Genomic DNA, 21,588 nt, shown 5'->3' with positions numbered 1-21,588 from the left:
TGTAGCAGTTTTACTCTGGTTGTGTTTTGTTGCTCTCAAAGATGACAATACAGGTGGAGCAGGTCTCAGGAAGGTTTATTCTGAAGAAGCAGGTCTGCAGAAATACACAGAGCACAATTAATGTTTTTTGGGATACACGTCTCTCCCCTTCAGTGATCCATACAGCATGGAAAAAGCAGCACTCTTGTTTGAAGAGCGAGAGAAAGCACAACCGACCTCGTCAATAGCAAATGTGCTTCTCAAGAAGGCAATTTACTCAATTAACAGTTACAAAACATAAGACAAATAGTATAAATCAAATAAATCAAGATAATTAAGATAAAACAAACAAATAAAGTAAGTCACAAAATACATGTCACCATTATATGGCATATGAAATATATACAAAAAAAGAAAATATAGTTCCTCACCGCGTACTCGCATCAGTAAATTAATTAAATGGGGGGAAATGTGAAAAGTTACAGATTTTGCACAATTTAAATTGAAAATATTAAATTTGATAACATCACGTTTGCATACAGACCTCACTCTTTTTTTTTTGTATCTATCAAACTCGTATAAACTTCGATAGTAAACACATTTCAAACATTTCTCAACATATAATACAATAAACAACGAACATACCTGCAGAAATACACAGAGCACAATTAATGTTTTTTGGGATACACGTCTCTCCCCTTCAGTGATCCATACAGCATGGAAAAAGCTAGTAAGCAAAACCAATCTCAGTAAAATGTTCAAAATACAATTCAATGCGTTACATTTCATGAAATCACCGTCTTACATTACACTTAAACATTATTTATCTCATGAAATTAATCGATGATATTGTTTACACTTTAGAGAAATCTCCTTACCAGCACTCTTGTTTGAAGAGCGAGAGAAAGCACAACCGACCTCGTCAATAGCAAATGTGCTTCTAAAGATGGCGCTGTTCACACATCGCACGAGGTATTGTGTGCGTCACCATTATGTGCCCCATAAAATATTCTGCATTAACGGTTCCTACTCGAATTAATTATGCATGTTATGCCTCATTATAACTCTGAACACAAACATGAGAATATAAGAAAATAACAAGTTTTGATGAAGTTCATTAACATTATTCTTTATATATATATATATATATATATATATATATATATATATATGTAATATTTGAACCAGCTACATTCTCCCCGCTGAACTTCACAAAACTTGTTCAATACGGATAAATAGCTGATCAAGAAGCCACACACAGAATAAAAACTCAACTGACATTCAATACACTCAACACAGCAACATATGCTTCCCAACCTACAGGGAAAGTGACCCAAGCAGGGTGATCAGGCCTACTAAGAGAACACTTGTGAATAGGGTGCCCCAAACACCACTACTATGATTTCAATGTGACAGCTACTTTTAAATGAAGCTGAAGGTTTTCTGAATGTTGGTCTTCTCAACTTGATGTAAATTAAGTAACCTCAAAAGAAACACTAATATAATCTATGTAACAGTTTCATCATCTTATGTCAATAAAGACCTGGTAACCCCATTGACTGAACTGCTTGTCTTCATGTTTTGGGTCATGTTCTGAATCAACCTGTTCATAGGTTTCACAAGCCTGCCAAATCTGGTTCTGACTTGGGTCACCACATGATTAGGGAGTGAATCCACAGGATAAGAGGTCTGACATCAACATCAATTGAACCTCCCACAGATGCAGATACTGTATCACAAGTCAATCCTCCTTTACTTGAATTGGAAATGCTGTCACATTCCAAGTGTTCCTCCTGCGTTGCTGGAAACACAGATTGCGCAGACTCAGGATCAACTGTTAATGGGGGGACGCTCTTTGTCTTAGAGGATATACTGCTCAGGTTATCATCTGGAGCTACAGTCCCTGCTACCCAGCTGGCAGTTCGATCTGCATTGCTGCTTTCAGACATGGGCATTACAGCATCACTCAAAGCTACTCCGCTACAGTCATCAGCTGGTTCACTGCCGTCACTGAATGAGGGTTCATCTTCCTCAGCCTCAATTGGCAGAAAGTTAACCTGAAGGAGCAAGTTCCTATGAACAGTCTTTTCTTGACCAGTGTGGGTGTTGCGTATACGGTAGGTGTGACATTGAGGATTCAAGGCAACAACTGTGTATGGGGTGGCTTCCCACTTATCCGCCAATTTCTTGCGACCACGTTCGCCTTTGTTAGCAAGTAAGACTTGATCCCCAACTTCAATGCAACTTTGTCCTCTTGTTGTATAGGTCTGCCTGGCGTCGCTGACTGGCCTCCATTTTTTGAGCAAGGGCCAAAGCCTCTTTCAAATCATCCCTCAATCTCCTCTTGTTGTATAGCATTTCGTCTAAAGCCGGCCTGCTAAATCGCCATCACCGCTTTCAAATCGCATTTAATAGACGGACTGGCCTGAAAAGCCACGCAGCATTCGCAGATTTCGATAATGAGCAATTGCGTGGCTTGTCCGTGAACTACGGCCTATTAAAAAGCTCCGTTTAAAAACAGGTGATCGATTTAGCGGTAATCAGGGAACCGGCTTTATCATCCGTGAGAATAGCTCAATGCAGCCCTCCTCACGTATGCATCATAGTCAATGAGGGCATCGTCCCTCTCCACACTGCTGAACATTACATCCACTGGAAGTTTCGGAACCCTGCCGAACATCAAATAAAAGGGCGCAAACCCAGTCGACTCATGGGCTGTACAATTATAAGCAAAGGTCAACGACTGCAACATCTGTGGCCATTTCTGCTTGGCTCTAGGTGGCAATGCCCTTATCATACCACCCAGTGTTCTGTTGAATCGTTCAACATGACCATTGCCCATTGGGTGGTACGCTGTTGTCCTTGACTTTCTCACTCCAGCAACTTCCAGCAGGTCATGGATCAGCTGGCTCTCGAAATTGGCACCTTGATCCGAATGGATCCTTTCTGGGAAGCCATATACGCAGAAGTACCTATCCCACAACAGCCTTGCAACTTGTTTCGCTGACTGGTCTTTACAAGGGAAAGCGTGGGCCATCTTAGTAAAGTGGTCTGTTATGACCAGGACATCCACACTGCGACCACTGGAATTCTCCGCGGACCAAAAATCTATGCAGACCAATTCCAGGGGGCTAGATGTTTTGATGCTTTCAAGAGGAGCTCTTCCTTCAGGTTCGGGAGTTTTACTCACTACACAGCGCTTGCAACATTTAACATGCTCACGCACATCCTTTTCCAAACTGACCCAGAAAAATCTCTGTCTCACAAGGGATAAAGTCCTACCCTGGCCTTGATGCCCAGCCTCATCATGAATGCCTTGAAGAACCTGCTTCACCAGCGAACTTGGAACAACATATTGCAATCTCTTTTTTCGCATCAGGACATCCTTGCACACTCGGTATAGTATGCCGTCAAGCATTTTGAACTTCTCCCACTGTTTAAGTGTTTTAATTACCTTGTGAGTTTCTCCAGTTCTCTCACGTCTAGATGGTTTTCTTCCTCTTCTTACATAGAACAAGACTCTTGACAGGGTTGCATCGTCCTGCTGCTTTTCCTGTAAATCCCTCAATGAGAAAACCGGCAGGGGACTAGGACCTGGAGACAACAACTGGTGGGTATCCTGAGTGAGCCACTGGACCGCTCTATCCCTCGCGCCTACTTCCCACTCTGTGTGAACATCAAAGGACTGCCGACACTTCAACACTGGTGAGTGAACATGATTCTGAATCTGCACAGGGGTAATGTTTAACATTACAGGTGTTTGCACTCAACCTGAAAACATCTTGTATGGAGTTCTCTCGGACTTGCTCTGCTTCTTCCAACAGCACACTGTATGGCTCAGACATCAGCCTCTGACTGACACACCCACGGATGAAGGGCTGCCTACTCAAGGCGTCTGCGACTACATTTCTACTGCCGGGTATGTATTGGATGCTAAAGCTATAAGGGGCCAGCTTGGACACCCACCTCTGCTCGCATGCATCAAGCTTTGGCTTCGTCATAATGTATGTTAAAGGATTGTTGTCCGTCCAGACAGTAAAGTCGTGCCCCTTCAACCAGTGACTAAACTTGTCACAGACGGACCACTTCAGAGCCAAAAACTCTAGACGATGAGCAGGGTATTTGGCTTGTGCACGAGTTAGAGCTTTACTGGCGAAGGCGATGGGACGTGCCTTAATCTCTCCTTCCGGGACCTGTGACAGTACAGCTCCTAACCCATCCATAGACGCATCAGTACATAGAATGAATGGTCGGCTGAAATCGGGGTGAGCCAGCACAACAGATTCTAACAGGGCTGTCTTTAGCTTTTCGAATGCCACACTGTGCTCTTGCTTCCAATCATCGGGGTTCAGTCTTTTGAATGATGCAATGCCTCTCACAGGGGTCTTCTTCCCTCTGGGTGCAGCAGTCAAAGCAAACAGTGGCTTTGCGATACTGGAGCAGTTCTGAATGAAGTTTTGATAATATAACACCATACCCAAAAAGGACTTTATCTTCTTCTGTGAAGGAGTCACTCCATCCGGCATCATCAGATCAGATACAGATATGGCAGAGATGGCGCTAACCTTGTCTGGATCTGTTGCCACTCCAGTGCCGTCAATGACATGCCCTAGAAATTTCACACTTCTTCGAAGAAAATGGCACTTCTTTGGCGCCAACTTCAGTCCATGCGCACTGAGCCTAGAAAACACCAGCTCAAGCCGCTCAATGGCCGCTTCTTCATTTGGAGCGTACACAAGAAGATCATCAAGATAGCATAAGAGAGTGAGAAAGTTCTGATCACCGAAGATGTTGATCATGAGTCGCATAAAGCTGGCTGGACTGTTACAGAGCCCTTGAGGCAGACGGTTGAATTCATATAGGCCCATTGGAGTCGTGAAGGCAGTGAACTTCTTGTCCTCTTCAGACATTACAATGTTATAAAAACCAGAGGTTAAGTCCATCGCACTAAAGATCACATTCCCTCCCAAAGCTGCCAAACAGTCCGCCTGGTGAGGCAAGGGGTGGGCATCCTTAACAGTCCGAGCATTCAGCCAACGGTAGTCAACACACACTCTGAGGTCTCCATTTTTCTTCCATACCAACACAAGAGGCGAAGCCCACTCACTATTAGACTTGCGTATGATTTCCTGTTCCTCCATCTCAGAAAGAACACTCCTTAGCTTCTGGTACTGCGCTGGTGGAACACGGCGGTATGGAAGCCTGAATGGACAATCGTCTGACAAACGAATACGGTGGACAAACTCCTTGGCTTCTCCACAATCTAGTTTGTGCTTGGAAAATACGTCCTCATGCCTCCTAATAAGCTGTACTAGCTGACTCTTCCAATAGTGGGATACTTCACACGACTCAATGTCTAAATCGCCAAGACCAAGTTTCTGAAGGCTTTCACGGAGCTCGAAAGCAGGGCAATCTCCATCTATGCCTCCATTGATGCCCTGGTTCTGCACACTCAGCATCTTATCATTCTTGCGATCAAGGTGCACATTGAGGTCTTCAACAGCCACAACAGGGAAGACGTCAGCTATTTTTGAGTTCCTTCTCAGTGTAATAGCCTTATCAAAGGGATTCATGATCCTGACTGGGACCCAACCATCACCAGACATAGAGGCAATGACTCTTCCCACCATGATGCCTTTCTTGTGGGTCTGCGCCTTAGGTGGCTCAATCACAACAGTACTTCCCATAGAAATAGGGGTGTTTGATGGAAGTTTACCCCACACGAGGTGTTCTTGTTTGGGCAACAGAGTAATGGCCTGGGCTAGTTTTGCAGTGCCCACAATATCAGGGATTTCACCACCCTTCCACCTGTTAATGCCCGACAACATGTTCAGGAACTGCTCAATTTCAGGTTCTCCAGATGTTTCAGGACGATTCATGACATTCCAATAGCCAGAGGTTTGTTTGAGCTGAGTAAGTATGAACTTAATGACATTAGTTCCCAGAATCAATTGATCTCTCTGTCCCGGGACGACTAGTGTAGGCACACTCACTAACTTGCCATACACGTCCATCTTCAGCTGATAGACTCCTTTTGGTCTGACTTTAACACCACCACAGCCAATGAGAAGAACGTCCATATGTGGCTGATCTACTTGTGCAGACATTCCCATGTTCAAAAGTTCACGCTCTGTTTCTTCATTGATCGTACATGCCATAGATCCGCTATCCAGTAGAGCTTGGACTGTGAGTTTGTCATTCAACAGAACTGAAGTATAGAACAGACTATCTGCCTTTTCCAACTTTGTGACATTCTGGAATAGGACGACACTGTTACTGGAGACAGACTTGCAACATTCATCATAAACATATAAATCATCATCCACATTGAGGGTTTGACATTTTGCACCTCACATAATCCCCTCCCATACGTGAGTGTATTAGTTTCCCTGAGCGTGCAGGTCAGAAGCAGATGGACTAGCAGGGCTGACGACTTTGTGGCATTGTTTCTGCTGATGCCCAATCTCCAAGCACAACAAACATCTCCTTTCTCTCATACAATGTGAACGTGTGGAATGATTCCTATCACCGCAGACTCTGCACGGGGGAAAGCTGCGCCACTGAGTTGTTCTCGGCTGTGAGATGGGAGCATTCTGACTTGTACGCTCCAGTACCTTTTCCAGCATACTTAAGACACGCTCCAAAGTGGCAGCTTCTGAAGTTGCAGGTTCAGCAGCCTTCAAAGGACTATCAGGGACATAAACAGGAGCATCCGCCTTCATATCATCTCCCTTGGTGACAGCGTGGGGGTAGGTTGATACTTTAGCTGCAGCGACTTGGACGGTGTTAACATCATGCGTGACAGCGGACAGTTTTTTAGACTGGACTTCCCTTTGGTGTTCGTCAATGGCCTCCTGAATTTCAGTGACTGACCATTTACTGATAGGTTTACACCTAAACATACTAGAGAGGTTTGGTTCTGAACAGTTTCTGATGAACATCATCGCAATTTCAGAACTCATGTTTTTCATCTTTTCTCCTTGTTTCTGCAAATGGCTATCTGCTAATTCAGCAGCTGCATTTAATCGAACCCAGTAATCAACAGGGCACTCATTTACTTTGGGTCGTGTCGCGTAAAAGTCAGCAAGTGGTTGACATGATACAGGACTTTCACTGAAGTAACGTCTCAACACATCGTAGATGGTCTCAGGGGAGATGGCTTCGTTAGGGCTGCTTTTGAGTCTGACCTTGACAATACTCTTGGCCCTGCCTAGCAGGTGGCTCAGTATCTCATCTACCTGATCTGTGTCAGAGCAATCCGCTTTGTGGAGATACAATTCCATCAACTCAATCCATTCTTGAACTGCGTATTTGTCTGTTCCATCTCCTCTAAACATTGGAGGCTCTTTGACATCTGGCTTGACTATCAGGCTGACATTAGTTAGATTTCGGCCTGCGTTAGAGGGTTCTGGTGCAACAGCACTGAATGGGACTGAACTGGAGGGGGTGACTGGGCTTTGACTAGTTAATAGCCGGGTGACGATGGAATCACCTATCTGACTGCCTAATTCACCAATAAGTTCACGTAACTGCTGTGCAATGTTATCATTTGCATCACTAGGAGTGGAGGCAGTCGGCCCAATAGGTTGATCTAGTAGGGTATCATGTGATTGAGGACTATAAGCTAACACTCTAGGTTTACCAACGGCAGTTTCTTCCACCCCCAACAACCCTCTGCCCCTCCCCAGATATGGCGTTGTCATATCAGAGTCTTTCCATGCCCCGGCCATGGTGTAAATATATGACAGTGACAGAATAAACACAAAAGAAAACTGGCCTCATTCAATGTCCAGTAAGTATGATGAGGAAAAAGACAACAGTTCAATATGTCAGTCCACGGAAAAAGGTCTCTCTGTTTTTTTTTTTTTTTTTGGTTTACAGTTACCAGAACAATGGTGAAATCGATTCCTCGATCTCCAGATGCAGCATCAATACGTCACGAACACGTTGCACAACTCCGGCGATCGGCTGCGGCTGATCCAGTTGATCCAGTAGGTCACGGCACCATTTTTATGTAGCAGTTTTACTCTGGTTGTGTTTTGTTGCTCTCAAAGATGACAATACAGGTGGAGCAGGTCTCAGGAAGGTTTATTCTGAAGAAGCAGGTCTGCAGAAATACACAGAGCACAATTAATGTTTTTTGGGATACACGTCTCTCCCCTTCAGTGATCCATACAGCATGGAAAAAGCAGCACTCTTGTTTGAAGAGCGAGAGAAAGCACAACCGACCTCGTCAATAGCAAATGTGCTTCTCAAGAAGGCAATTTACTCAATTAACAGTTACAAAACATAAGACAAATAGTATAAATCAAATAAATCAAGATAATTAAGATAAAACAAACAAATAAAGTAAGTCACAAAATACATGTCACCATTATATGGCATATGAAATATATATAAAAAAAGAAAATATAGTTCCTCACCGCGTACTCGCATCAGTAAATTAATTAAATGGGGGGAAATGTGCAAAGTTACAGATTTTGCACAATTTAAATTGAAAATATTAAATTTGATAACATCACGTTTGCATACAGACCTCACTCTTTTTTTTTGTATCTATCAAACTCGTATAAACTCGATAGTAAACACATTTCAAACATTTCTCAACATATAATACAATAAACAACGAACATACCTGCAGAAATACACAGAGCACAATTAATGTTTTTTGGGATACACGTCTCTCCCCTTCAGTGATCCATACAGCATGGAAAAAGCTAGTAAGCAAAACCAATCTCAGTAAAATGTTCAAAATACAATTCAATGCGTTACATTTCATGAAATCACCGTCTTACATTACACTTAAACATTATTTATCTCATGAAATTAATCGATGATATTGTTTACACTTAGAGAAATCTCCTTACCAGCACTCTTGTTTGAAGAGCGAGAGAAAGCACAACCGACCTCGTCAATAGCAAATGTGCTTCTAAAGATGGCGCTGTTCACACATCGCACGAGGTATTGTGTGCGTCACCATTATGTGCCCCATAAAATATTCTGCATTAACGGTTCCTACTCGAATTAATTATGCATGTTATGCCTCATTATAACTCTGAACACAAACATGAGAATATAAGAAAATAACAAGTTTTGATGAAGTTCATTAACATTATTCTTTATGTATATATATATATATATATATATATATATATATTGTAATATTTGAACCAGCTACACATGCACATTCCCAAATTTCTATATCCTAATTATTGTTAACATGTAATCATTAATCTGCTAACAGTGATTGTAAATTCAATTGCCTAAATTATTATATTGTTAGCTAACTGCATGATTATATATGTACATTTCTGAAACCACATTCATTGGACAGTCACCTCCGATAACAGATTACTCTAAATTGTAATGTTGACATACAACCCGATTCCAAAAAAGTTGGGACACTGTACAAATTGTGAATAAAAACAGAATGCAATGATGTGGAAGTTTCAAATTTCAATATTTTATTCAGAATACAACATAGATGACATATCAAATGTTTAAACTGAGAAAATGTATCATTTTAAGGGAAAAATAAGTTGATTTTAAAATTCATGGCATCAACACATCTCAAAAAAGTTGGGACAAGGCCATGTTTACCACTGTGTGGCATCGCCTCTTCTTTTTATAACAGTCTGCAAATGTCTGGGGACTGAGGAGACAAGTTGCTCAAGTTTAGGAATAGGAATGTTGTCCCATTCTTGTCTAATACAGGCTTCTAGTTGCTCAACTGTCTTAGGTCTTCTTTGTCGCATCTTCCTCTTTATGATGCACCAAATGTTTTCTATGGGTGAAAGATCTGGACTGCAGGCTGGTCATTTCAGTACCCGGATCCTTCTTCTAGGCAGCCATGATGTTGTAATTGATGCAGTATGTGGTCTGGCATTGTCATGTTGGAAAATGCAAGGTCTTCCCTGAAAGAGACAACAACTGGATGGGAGCATATGTTGTTCTAGAACTTGGATATACCTTTCAGCATTGATGGTGCCTTTCCAGATGTGTAAGCTGCCCATGCCACATGCTCTCATGCAACCCTATACCATCAGAGATGCAGGCTTCTGAACTGAGCGCTGATGACAACTTGGGTTGCCCTTGTCCTCTTTAGTCCGGATGACGTGGCGTCCCAGTTTTCCAAAAAGAACTTTGATTCATCTGACCATAGAACAGTTTTCCACTTTGCCACAGTCCATTTTAAATGAGCCTTGGCCCAGAGAAATCGCCTGCGTTTCTGGATCATGTTTAGATATGGCTTCTTTTTTGACCTATAGAGTTTTAGCCGGCAACGGCGAATGGCATGGTGGACTGTGTTCACCGACACCGTTTTCTGGAAGTATTCCTGAGCCCATGTTGTGATTTCCATTACAGTAGCATTCCTGTATGTGATGCAGTGCCGTCTAAGGGCCCGAAGATCACGGGCATCCAGTATGGTTTTCCGGCCTTGACCCTTACGCACAGAGATTGTTCCAGATTCTCTGAATCTTTGGATGATATTATGCACTGTAGATGATGATAACTTCAAACTCTTTGCAATTTTTCTCTAAGAAACTCCTTTCTGATATTGCTCCACTATTTTTCACAGCAGCATTGGGGGAATTGGTGATCCTCTGCCCATCTTGACTTCTGAAAGACACTGCCACTCTGAGAGGCTCTTTTTATACCCAATCATGTTGCCAATTGACCTAATAAGTTGCAAATTGGTCCTCCAGCTGTTCCTTATATGTACATTTAACTTTTCCAGCCTCTTATTGCTACCTGTCCAAACTAGCTCTCATGAAATCCAAAATGAGCCAATATTTGGCATGACATTTCAAAATGTCTCACTTTCAACATCTGATATGTTATCTATATTCTATTGTGAATAAAATATTTAAAGTTTAGGAGATTTGTAAATTATTGCATTCCTTTTTTATTCACAATTTGTACAGTGTCCCAACTTTTTTGGAATCGGGTTTGCAGACCCTCGGTTTCTGAATGGCCGTGCTATTAAAATTATTTATATATTTCATGTCAAGTGGCCATGATTACCTGTCAGAATGGATAAGTTAACAGCTGTCAGTGTCATGGTTGTACTGCAGCACAAAATCTGACTGAACAGATTTCCAGACCGGAAAATAAAGGTAATTGGCGTTTGATATTTTATCTACAGTTATTAGTTTAAGAATTCAATTTTTTGAATGAATTTGAGCGAGGGAGAGAAAGAGAGAGAGAGAGAGAGAGAGAGAGAGTAGCTACAGTGAAGCTTTTGGCTTATAAGAAAAACAACTCTTTTAAATTAACCGGGCAAAGGTGCTGAATGTATGTGTGTGTGTGTGCGCAATTTCTTTCTTGAAAAATAGATAACGTTAGACACAGGGGCGGTTTCTTCATTAGGGCAAATAGGGCGACGCACCACCAAAGTGAGAAAGGGACGGATTTTTCAATCACATTCAACCACAGAGTTACTCTATAGCTGTCACTGCTAGGCTGTTTGTTCTGCCTCTGGATATAGTCCAATCAGCGTCAATTGCGTTCTGTGGAGTACCGATTCTTTTTGGGCATTTCAGTCTGGCGGAGATTTGCCCCGACTGCTCCCATAGACCTCCATTCAAAGAACTTTTTTTTCGAACTGCAGGCACTGCAATGCAATCTCTATGGCAGGGATGGGCAACTCCGGTCCTGGAGGGCCAGTGTCCTGCAGAGTTTATCTCCATCCCTGATAAAAACTCACTTGCCTATAGATTTCTACTAATCCTGAAGACCTTGATTAGCTGGTTCAGGTGTGTTTGATTAGGGTTGGAGCTAAACTCTGCAGGACACTGGCCCTCCAGGACCGGAGTTGCCCATCCCTGCTCTATGGGTTCCAGGAGGGCTCGCACTAACGTGCTTTCGTCATCATACCTAACCTTAACTTGTGCAGCGATTGGTGGAAACAAACATACCTCTATTAATAATTTTTTTTTAAGCTGAAATGACATTTAATAATTTCCTCAGTGCATAATTTACATTTGACAGACATATTCTCCACCTGTAAAAGTTAGAAAGTCGAGAAAATATTTCCATTTTGCAGTCAGGCGTGGACGAGCCTTCAGCAAGCACAAACTTCCATGAACGAGCGCCGCCGCGCGCCGAACAGACGGAGTTCAATCTGAGTAAAATACATTCTGCTCAAAATATTTGTTGAAAATTTGTTTTTGTTGGCGAACATAATTATGTCATATGTAGAATTTCGAACCTACAACTAAGTGTATTTGTACGATAGCAGTAACTGTGTAAAATGACTATTGTAGGGTAATCAAAATAATAATAATTATTAGTCTGTTCTTTTGTTTTTATTTATTTTCATTTTTAGTTTAGTGTATTTAATTTCTGCTTCAAAAACATTTTGTTTTTAGATTGTAAAGGTACAATTTTAGAATGTAGCCTAGGCCTAATATGATTTGACCTCTTTTTTGCACATAATTTATAGCATATACTACAGTTACATTCATGTTTTTTTCATAGCCTTCAATATGAACATTGTTTCTAGGACAATATTGGGCAGGATCTTAAATAATTATTATTTTTTTTTAATTAAATACAGTTTTTTTTTAGATCACAGCCCTATGGCATGCTTTAAATACTGAATTTTCCATGTTTTAGATAGATACATTATTATATCACTTGTTAAATGGTTATTTAACAATTAGCCTATTCATTCCTGCATTTCGAATTTTTTTTTTTTTTTTTTTTTTTGCGCCCCCCCCAAATATTTTTTGCACCAGCCGCCACTGGGAAAAGGTAACGTTAGGTGACGACGAGGAAGCTTCACTTGAACAACAGTGAACTGCGGTCAGATGAGATGATGTCAGGCTATGTCGGTAAAACTCAGAAAAATTAACACGACTGTCCAATCAGCCGTTATACTGTGCTCGTGGCGCGCACTCAAGAATTGCATGCGCAAATGCGCCGGCGCGCGCTGCATAATTACTTTATTATGGTTTAAATAGAGCGCAAAAGAAACTACAACAATGCACCGTCGTTGTTCTGTTGTAAGTTAAGTCATGAAATTACCAAACATGCGATTAAAGCTGCCTCAAAACTGTGCATGCATGTAGTTGTTGACATTGTTTTAAATTGTTATCCAATTTGTTTGCCAATTTGTAAATGTGCATTTCTCCAAATGTGCGCACTTTTGGACTAAAAGTTTGTATGTGTATGCACTGTGATCAAAAATAAATGGGACCAAACGCAATTAAATGTAAAAGTTTGTGTCTCGTTATAAACTACCGATTGATTTTGCATTTCTATCAGAAATTAAGAATTAGTGTCTTTGTAGTGGTGCAAATATCTAAGCTATCTAATACTTCAAATCTCAAGGTTAAATCAGAAGATTTTTTTTGTAAAAATGTTTCTGTAACAGCTTCCAAAAATAGTACATAGCTCTACTGTGGTTTTTTGAATGAATGAATGAATGAGGCATTTATATAGCGCTTTCATATGTACAACTGTACACCCAAAGCGCTTTACAATCATATCAGGGGTCTCTCCTCATCCACCACCAGTGTGCAGCATCCACTTGGATGATGCGACGGCAGCCACATACAACGGCGCCAGTGCGCTCACCACACACCAGCTATATGGAGAGGAGAGAGATATATAGCCATATATATATATATATATATATATATATATATATATATATATATATATATATATTTTTTATGACCACAGAGATACCTCGGTTTGTATCCGAAAGACGGTGCTTGTTACATTAAGGCATCACTATACTGGGGTGTTAACCCATGTTAAGGGCTTTCCAGCAGCTATTTTGATATGATGTAGATCTGGAGTTCGGGGTTAGAGGTCATTTCCTGTAAGGAAAGAAGGAAGTTGACAGTATGTGTGTACATGCAATCCATCTGTTGTTAGCGCTAGAAGCAACGTCATAAGTACAAAATTCATTATGTTAATAAGTTGATGTTACAATAATGTTTAAAAGAAAAGACCAAACATAGTTACAGTGTTTATTTACATGCAGATACAGATATATTTCATTAGACAAGATTTGTTAAAACATTCAAACTTTTTTCCTTTGTTACAGTTTTCACTCTGTCATGTAAGATGATGTTGAAAGCCACAGTAAACAGCAAGAAATCGCTCACTATGACTTTTCGTCATTTTGTATCAGAGTTAGCTGGCTGTATAGCTGCAGTTGCTACACTGCAGTGAGGACAGCACAGTGAAAAGACACGAAGTTAGTGTTGAACATCGTGACAAGATGGAAGGAAAACGTACTAAGTCTTCTGTAGCTAGTGGAAGTTCTCACTCATCTGCGTCATCAAGCAGTGCAGCAATCCGTGCACGGGCTAAAGCAGCAGCTGCTAAAGTACGCGCTGAATATGCAGAAAGAGAGGCTAAAGCAAAAATAGAAAAGGCAGCTAAAGAAGCTGAATCACAGTTGGAGAAAGTAAAAAAAAACTCGCGATGTGTTGTGAAGCGGCGGCTGCCAAAGCTGAAGCAGCCGTTTGGGAGCGGCTGATACAATTGCGAAGTGTATTCTGTTGGATGAAACAAGCGCTTCAAGAGAAGATAAAATGGAACGGACAAGCGAATACGTCCAAACTCATTTTGACCTGACTAGCTCCGCAAGGCGGGCACTTACTGAGGATTGCTCTCAGACTTTTCTGCCTGTTGCGGATGGCGCTCTTATTTTCAGTCCGAATAACCCCTTCTCTCCATACCGGCAGGACCATGTTCCTTCACATGAGGTACGTCAGGCTAATGACATATGAAATGTGAATTTATTGGAGGATGGTCTAGACGGTGCTTATGCTCCACCGGCAGTCGAACTGTCATATGGTAAGACTTTAACAGACAGAGAGGATGCTCAAGTCGATTCGAAGAAGTTTCATACTGACTTGAATATTTCTGCTCCGTGCTATTACCCCCAACTAAAACCCGACCAGGGCGTCTGCTACTGAACATGCTACTTGCGCAATATTTAGCTCGACGTGACCTGGTGAGCGCAAGCTTGTATGAGTTTGACGAGAAACCGGAAAATTATCACGCTTGGCAGCCTTCATATAAAAATGCCACACAAGGGCTGGCTCTCACTGCGACTGAGGAGTTAGACTTAATGACTCGATGGCTTGGCAAAGAATCCAGCAACCAAGTGAAGCGCCTGCGTTCAGTGCATGTAGCGAGTCCAGACGTAGCACTCAGAAAAGCCTGGGAACGTTTTCAGGAATGCTACACAGCACCAGAGGTAGTTGAAAAAGCCCTCTTCACGCGACTCGATAAGTTCCCTAAGGTTTCGGCTAAAGAAAATGTGAAGTTAAGGGAGTTAGCGGATCTGCTGATGGAAGTGCAGTGTGCTAAGGAAGATGGCTACTCTCCAGGTTTGTCCTACCTGGATACTGCTCGAGGCATTGAACCTATAGTAACCAAACTGCCTTATGGACTTCAAGAAAAATGGATCTCTGCGGGTTCAAGGTTTAAAGAAGAAAATGGAGGATGGTTTCCACCATTTGAATTCTTTACCAGATTCATCTGCTATGAGGCTAAGAAAAGGAATGATCCAAGTTTTGTCTTTTTAAATGCAAGTGGATCTTCTGTAAAGGTTGAAAGTCCCTTAAAAGCACAAAGAACCCCATTGCAGTTCATAAGACCAATGTCTCCCCAGCAGAGTCAAGCACTTCTATTGATCCAAATAAGAGCTGCCCTATACATGCAAAACCACATCCATTGAAGAAGTGCAAAGCCTTTAGAGCCAAAGACCTTCAAGTCAGGAAAGCTTTTCTGAAAGAGAGAGGATTCTGCTTTAAATGCTGTGGCTCAAGTAGTCATGTGGCAAAGGACTGCACTGCAGTAGTGAAATGTTCCGAGTGTGACAGCACCAAACATGTCTCAGCTATGCATCCGGGCCCTCCACCACAGTCCACGGCTCCTGTAATCTCGTCGATGAATGGCGGGGAGGGAGAAGAGGGTAACGACAGTAGGGAAGTCGTCAGCTCAAGCTGTACTGAAGTATGTGGTGCGGAACAAGTTGGAAGGTCATGTTCCAAGATATGCCTAGCAAAGGTGTATCACAAGGGCTGTCCAGATAAAGCCATCAAGGCATATATCGTTTTAGATGACCAAAGCAACCGGTCATTGGCGACGTCCAGTTTCTTCGATCTTTTCAACATTCAGAGTAAGCCATATCCTTACTTACTGAGAACGTGCTCCGGCACGGAGGAAACATTTGGTAGAAGGGCTGAAGATTTTTTGGTCAAAGCACTTGATGGGAAAGTGACAATCCCTCTCCCCCCACTTATCGAATGTAATGACTTACCTGACAACCGGGCTGAAATTCCCACACCGAATGCCGCTCTTCATCAACCTCACCTCGTCAAAGTAGCAGAACACATTCCTGAGTTGGACTCCACTGCAGAGATCCTGCTGCTGCTGGGTAGAGACATAATTAGAGTGCACAAGGTAAGGGAACAAGTGAATGGCCCTCCCAACGCCCCTTTTGCTCAACGTCTTGACCTAGGTTGGGTGTTGGTTGGTGAGGTCTGCCTAGGAAATGCGCACAAGCCAAATGTCAGCACGTACAGGACGATAGTGCTTGATTGTCAACGGCCTTCGCTCCTCCAACCGTGCACAAGTTTTATGCATGTCAGTGATGAACTTCACAGCAAAGAGCCCAGGAAGAGTGTTTTAGGGCTTAGCAGGGCTAAAGAAGACAAGCTGGGGAAAAATGTATTCGATCGCACTGAACAGGACAACAAGCTGGCACCATCAATTGAGGATGAGACTTTCTTAAACATAATGGACAAAGAAGTCTACAGAAATGATTCAAACAGTTGGGTCGCTCCACTACCGTTCAAGCAGCCTAGAGAACGGTTGCCTAACAACCGCAGCCAAGCACTCAAACGATTTGCATCACTTCAACGCAACTTGAGAAGAAAGCCGGAGATGGAACAGCAATATGTAGCGTTCATGGATAAACTGCTGGAGAATGATCATGCTGAGGTGGCACCTGGACTTAGGGAAGATGAAGAGTGTTGGTATTTACCGAGCTTTGCAGTATTTCACCCACAAAAACCGGGTCAAATCAGGGTGGTGTTTGATGCGAGTGCCCAACACTCCGGAATCTCTTTAAATAATGTACTATTGACTGGGCCCGATCTTAATAACTCTCTTCTGGGAGTACTCATGCGGTTCCGAAAGGAAAAGGTGGCTGTTATGGCAGACATAAGGCAGAGGTTTTACTGCTTTCTCATAGAAGAGAAACACAGGAACTATTTGAGGTTCTTATGGTTCAAGAACAATGATGTAACGAGTGAAGTCGTAGACTACAGGATGAAAGTCCATGTGTTTGGGAACAGCCCGTCCCCAGCAGTAGCAATTTATGGGCTTAGAAGGGCTGTCAGAAACGGTGCACAAACATATGGACAAGACACCGTTAACTTTGTCGAGCATCACTTTTATGTTGATGACGGTCTTTGTTCTGTCGCTACCGATGCAGAAGCCATTGACTTGCTGCGTAGGACTCAGGCTTCGCTTGCTGAGTCTAACATCAGGCTCCACAAGTTTGCATCGAATAGTCCGGCTGTTTTGGCAGCTTTCCCAAGTGAGGACTGTGTGGCAGAGGGAAAAGAGGTAGACCTCTGTGCGAAGGAGTCGCCCATCCAGCGCAGCTTAGGCCTCCTGTGGGACGTAGCTATGGACACATTCACCTTCTCTGTGTCCATTGAGGTAAAACCGTTTACTCGTCGTGGAGTTCTCTCCATGGTGAACAGTATTTTTGATCCCTTGGGTTTTTTGGCTCCTGTCGTAATTCAAGGCAGGGCTTTTCTCCGAGAGCTGAATTTTGAGGCTTCAGAATGGGACACTCCATTACCTGAAGAGAAATTAGGCAAGTGGGAGGCTTGGCGAAACTCACTTCAAGAGCTGAAGCACTTCCATATTTCAAGGATGTACACAGGTCTCTCTCTAATCAAGGCCGAACGGATGGAACTCTGTGTGTTCTGTGATGCCTCTACTATGGCCATTGGGGCTGTAGCTTATTTGAGGATCATCCAAGAAGACATTGTTGACATTGGATTTGTCATGGGGAAGTCTAAGCTCGCTCCTCGGTCAGAGCCAACCATACCGAGACTTGAACTATGTGCTGCGGTTTTGGCTGTGGAAGTGGCCGAACTGATTCAGGATGAACTGGACTTGAAGCTAGATTCCATCAAGTTCTAAACTGATAGCAGAGTGGTTCTTGGATACATTCATAACCAATCCAGACGGTTTTATGTATATGTCCACAATCGAGTCCAGCGTATTCGACAAACCACAAATCCTGAACAGTGGCACAGTACGCACAGAGGACAATCCGCTACATTGTGTCAACAGCATCACGTCTCACACAAACATGTGGTTCAGACCTACCTTTCTGCGTAAGCTTTCCATTCACAGCCTATTCAGTCGTTCAGTTTAGTCTCGCCAGAATTGGATGCGGAAATTTGTCTGGATGTGAAGAGTTATGCCACCCAACTACATGAGAAAGGTCTCAGCATAGAGCGTTTTGGGAGGTTCTCCACCTTCAACACTCTCCAGCGAGCTGTAGCACTCTTAATTCATGTTGCAAGATCTTACAAGTCCCCTAACATGATGGACATGTGAGCTGCCTTGCTCTCTGGATGAGCTTTCCCAAGCCAGAGAAGTCATCATTAGAGCCGTACAGAGAAAAGCATTCGGAAAGGAATTTGAGGCTCTAGAAAGAGATGAGACAATTCCTATAAACAGCTGTCTACGTTGTCTCAACCCTATTTTGCAGAATGACCTCATCTGTATCGGAGGTCGCCTGAAAAACGCAGACGTAGAGATCAATCAAAAGAACCCTGTAATTCTCCCAAAAGACAACCATGTTTCCTTGCTGCTCATCAGACATCATCATACCCAAGTAAAACATCAGGGCCGCCATTTAACAGAAGCGCTGTGAGAGCTGCAGGACTCTGGATTTTGGGAGGTAAAAGACTCATTAACTCAACTCTTCACAAATGCATGACCTGTCGTAGACTCAGAGGACGGATGCAGGAGCAGTTAATGGCGGATTTGCCACCAGAGCGTCTCAAAGCCTGCCCTCCCTTCACGTATGTGGGGTTAGATGTCTTCGGACCATGGCACATCACTACCAGACGTACAAGAGGAGTTCAGCCTGAGAGCAAGAGGTGGGCCATATTATTCTGTTGTATGAGCTCCAGGGCGGTTCACATTGAGGTGATTGCCTCAATGGACACTTCGAGTTGTATCAATGCCTTAAGGCTTTTCTTTGCCATAAGAGGACCAGCCAAACAACTGCGGTCAGATTGTGGCACGAATTTCATAAGGGCCTGCAGAGAACTCGGGATGAGCACAGACCAACCAGACACCGCTGTGCAGAGGTACCTACACCAACAAGGATGCTCCTGGGTGTTTAACCTACCACATGCTTAGCACATGGGTGGTTCATGGGAACGCCTCATTGGAGTGGCTCGAAGGATTCTGGAGTCAATGCTTCTTGAAAATGGCACTCGCCTGACCCATGAAGTCTTGTGCACACTAATTATGATGCAAGGCCTCTGGTTCCAGTTTCAAATGATCCAGAGGATCCATTCATTCTCACACCATCTATGTTATTAACTCAGAAAGTCGGTACTCCACCTCCTCCAGGAGACTTTACGGACAGAGACCTCTTAACCAAGCAGTGGAGACAAGTACAAGCCTTGTCCAACATGTTCTGGTGCTGTTGGAGACAAGTGTACTTGTCAACTTTACAAGGCCGGAAGAAATGGACCAAGTCCCACCAAAATCTGCAGGAAGGAGATGTCGTCCTCCTCAAAGACAACCTAGTTGTCCGCAACAACTGGCCTATGGCGATAATCACAAAGGTTATTCCTGGAGAAGACGGGAAAGTCCGTAAGGTGGAATTGAAGACCACGGATCAAGGACATTCAAAAAAGTACCTTAGACCAGTGACGGAACTTGTTTTGCTTCTGAGTAAAGAATGATGTTCATATGTTTAGTTAATACATAACTTGTTAAGTGTAGTGACCTCACAGATGGCAGGCGGGGAGTGTGTTGCCATTAAGGCAAAATGTTAAGGACTTTTTATTTTGATATGATGTAGATCTGGAGTTCGGGGTTAGAGGTTATTTCCTGTAAGGAAAGAAGGAAGTTGACAGTATGTGTGTACATGCAATCCATCTGTTGTTAGCGCTAGAAGCAATGTCGTAAGTACAAAATTCATTATGTTAATAAGTTGATGTTACAATAATGTTTAAAAGAAAAGACCAAACATAGTTACAGTGTTTATTTACATGCAGATACAGATATATTTCATTAGACAAGATTTGTTAAAACATTCAAACTTTTTTCCTTTGTTACAGTTTTCACTCTGTCATGTAAGATGATGTTGAAAGCCACAGTAAACAGCAAGAAATTGCTCACTACGACTTTTCGTCATTTTGTATCAGAGTTAGCTGGCTGTATAGCTGCAGTTGCTACACTGCAGTGAGGACAGCACAATATTATATATATATATATATATATATATATATATATACACACACACACACACACACACACACACACACACACCTCTTGCCGTTAATGAATGTGCTCCACTCATGTTAATTAATCAAATTATCTGAAACTGCCAGTCCTGAACTCTATTAATAAAACATCAAATTAAAGTGTAATATTGACAACCCTGTTATCCTAAACTTTCTTACCCTTCTGAAGGCGTAATTATATCAATAATAATGTGTTTATTTAGTTAAAATGGCAAATTCTAAAAGTTCTTTTGATGCGGCACAAATTCAAATTTCATTTTAATACTTTAATATTTGGTCAAGTTGCATTCTTGGTTGAGTAGGACATCCATACTACAAACCCGATTCCAAAAAAGTTGGGACACTGTACAAGTTGTGAATAAAAACAGAATGCAATGATGTGGAAGTTTCAAATTTCAATATTTTATTCAGAATACAACATAGATGACATATCAAATGTTTAAACTGAGAAAATGTATTTGTACAGTGGCCCAACTTTTTGTTGTGATTTCCATTACTACTGTAATGGAAATCACAACATGGGCTCAGGAATACTTCCAGAAAACATTGTCGGTGAACACAATCCACCGTGCCATTCGCCGTTGCCGGCTAAAACTCTATAGGTCAAAAAAGAAGCCATATCTAAACATGATCCAGAAGCGCAGGCGTTTTCTCTGGGCCAAGGCTCATTTAAAATGGACTGTGGCAAAGTGGAAAACTGTTCTGTGGTCAGACGAATCAAAATTTGAAGTTCTTTTTGGAAAACTGGGACGCCATGTCATCCGGACTAAAGAGGACAAGGACAACCCAAGTTGTTCATCAGCGCTCAGTTCAGAAGCCTGCATCTCTGATGGTATGGGGTTGCATGAGTGCGTGTGGCATGGGCAGCTTACACATCTGGAAAGGCACCATCAATGCTGAAAGGTATATCCAAGTTCTAGAACAACATATGCTCCCATCCAGTTGTTGTCTCTTTCAGGGAAGACCTTGCATTTTCCAACATGACAATGCCAGACCACATACTGCATCAATTACAACATCATGGCTGCATAGAAGAAGGATCCAGGTACTGAAATGGCCAGCC

At 42.4% G+C, this 21,588-nt stretch overlaps 1 protein-coding gene and 1 long non-coding RNA gene across 3 annotated transcripts; both read right to left on the bottom strand.

Annotated features, from left to right (window-relative positions):
• Window positions 1-7: 7 nt before the first annotated feature.
• Window positions 8-2,204, bottom strand: LOC125253028. Its single transcript, XR_007181336.1, has 3 exons — window positions 858-2,204; window positions 625-706; window positions 8-94 (listed from the first exon to the last, which is right to left on the bottom strand). It is a non-coding gene; the product is annotated as an uncharacterized LOC125253028 (long non-coding RNA).
• A 4,151-nt stretch (window positions 2,205-6,355) lies between these two features.
• LOC125252115 lies at window positions 6,356-9,109 on the bottom strand. 2 transcript variants are annotated; one of them, XM_048165152.1, is made up of 3 exons: window positions 8,847-9,109; window positions 8,615-8,696; window positions 6,356-8,086 (listed from the first exon to the last, which is right to left on the bottom strand). In XM_048165152.1, exon 3 carries the CDS (start codon window positions 7,707-7,709, stop codon window positions 6,360-6,362), a length of 1,350 nt encoding a protein of 449 aa, XP_048021109.1. In that variant the 5' UTR covers window positions 7,710-8,086; window positions 8,615-8,696; window positions 8,847-9,109; the 3' UTR covers window positions 6,356-6,359. The 2 variants fall into 2 exon arrangements, with proteins under 2 accessions (XP_048021109.1, XP_048021110.1); XM_048165153.1 differs by having other exon boundaries at window positions 6,356-8,696.
• Window positions 9,110-21,588: the final 12,479 nt, after the last annotated feature.

This window comes from Megalobrama amblycephala, linkage group LG18, assembly GCF_018812025.1.
Source record: "Megalobrama amblycephala isolate DHTTF-2021 linkage group LG18, ASM1881202v1, whole genome shotgun sequence".
NCBI lineage: Eukaryota > Metazoa > Chordata > Actinopteri > Cypriniformes > Xenocyprididae > Megalobrama > Megalobrama amblycephala.
Note: the sequence above shows the minus strand (reverse complement) of the source record. Positions and strands in the feature narration are given on the sequence as shown.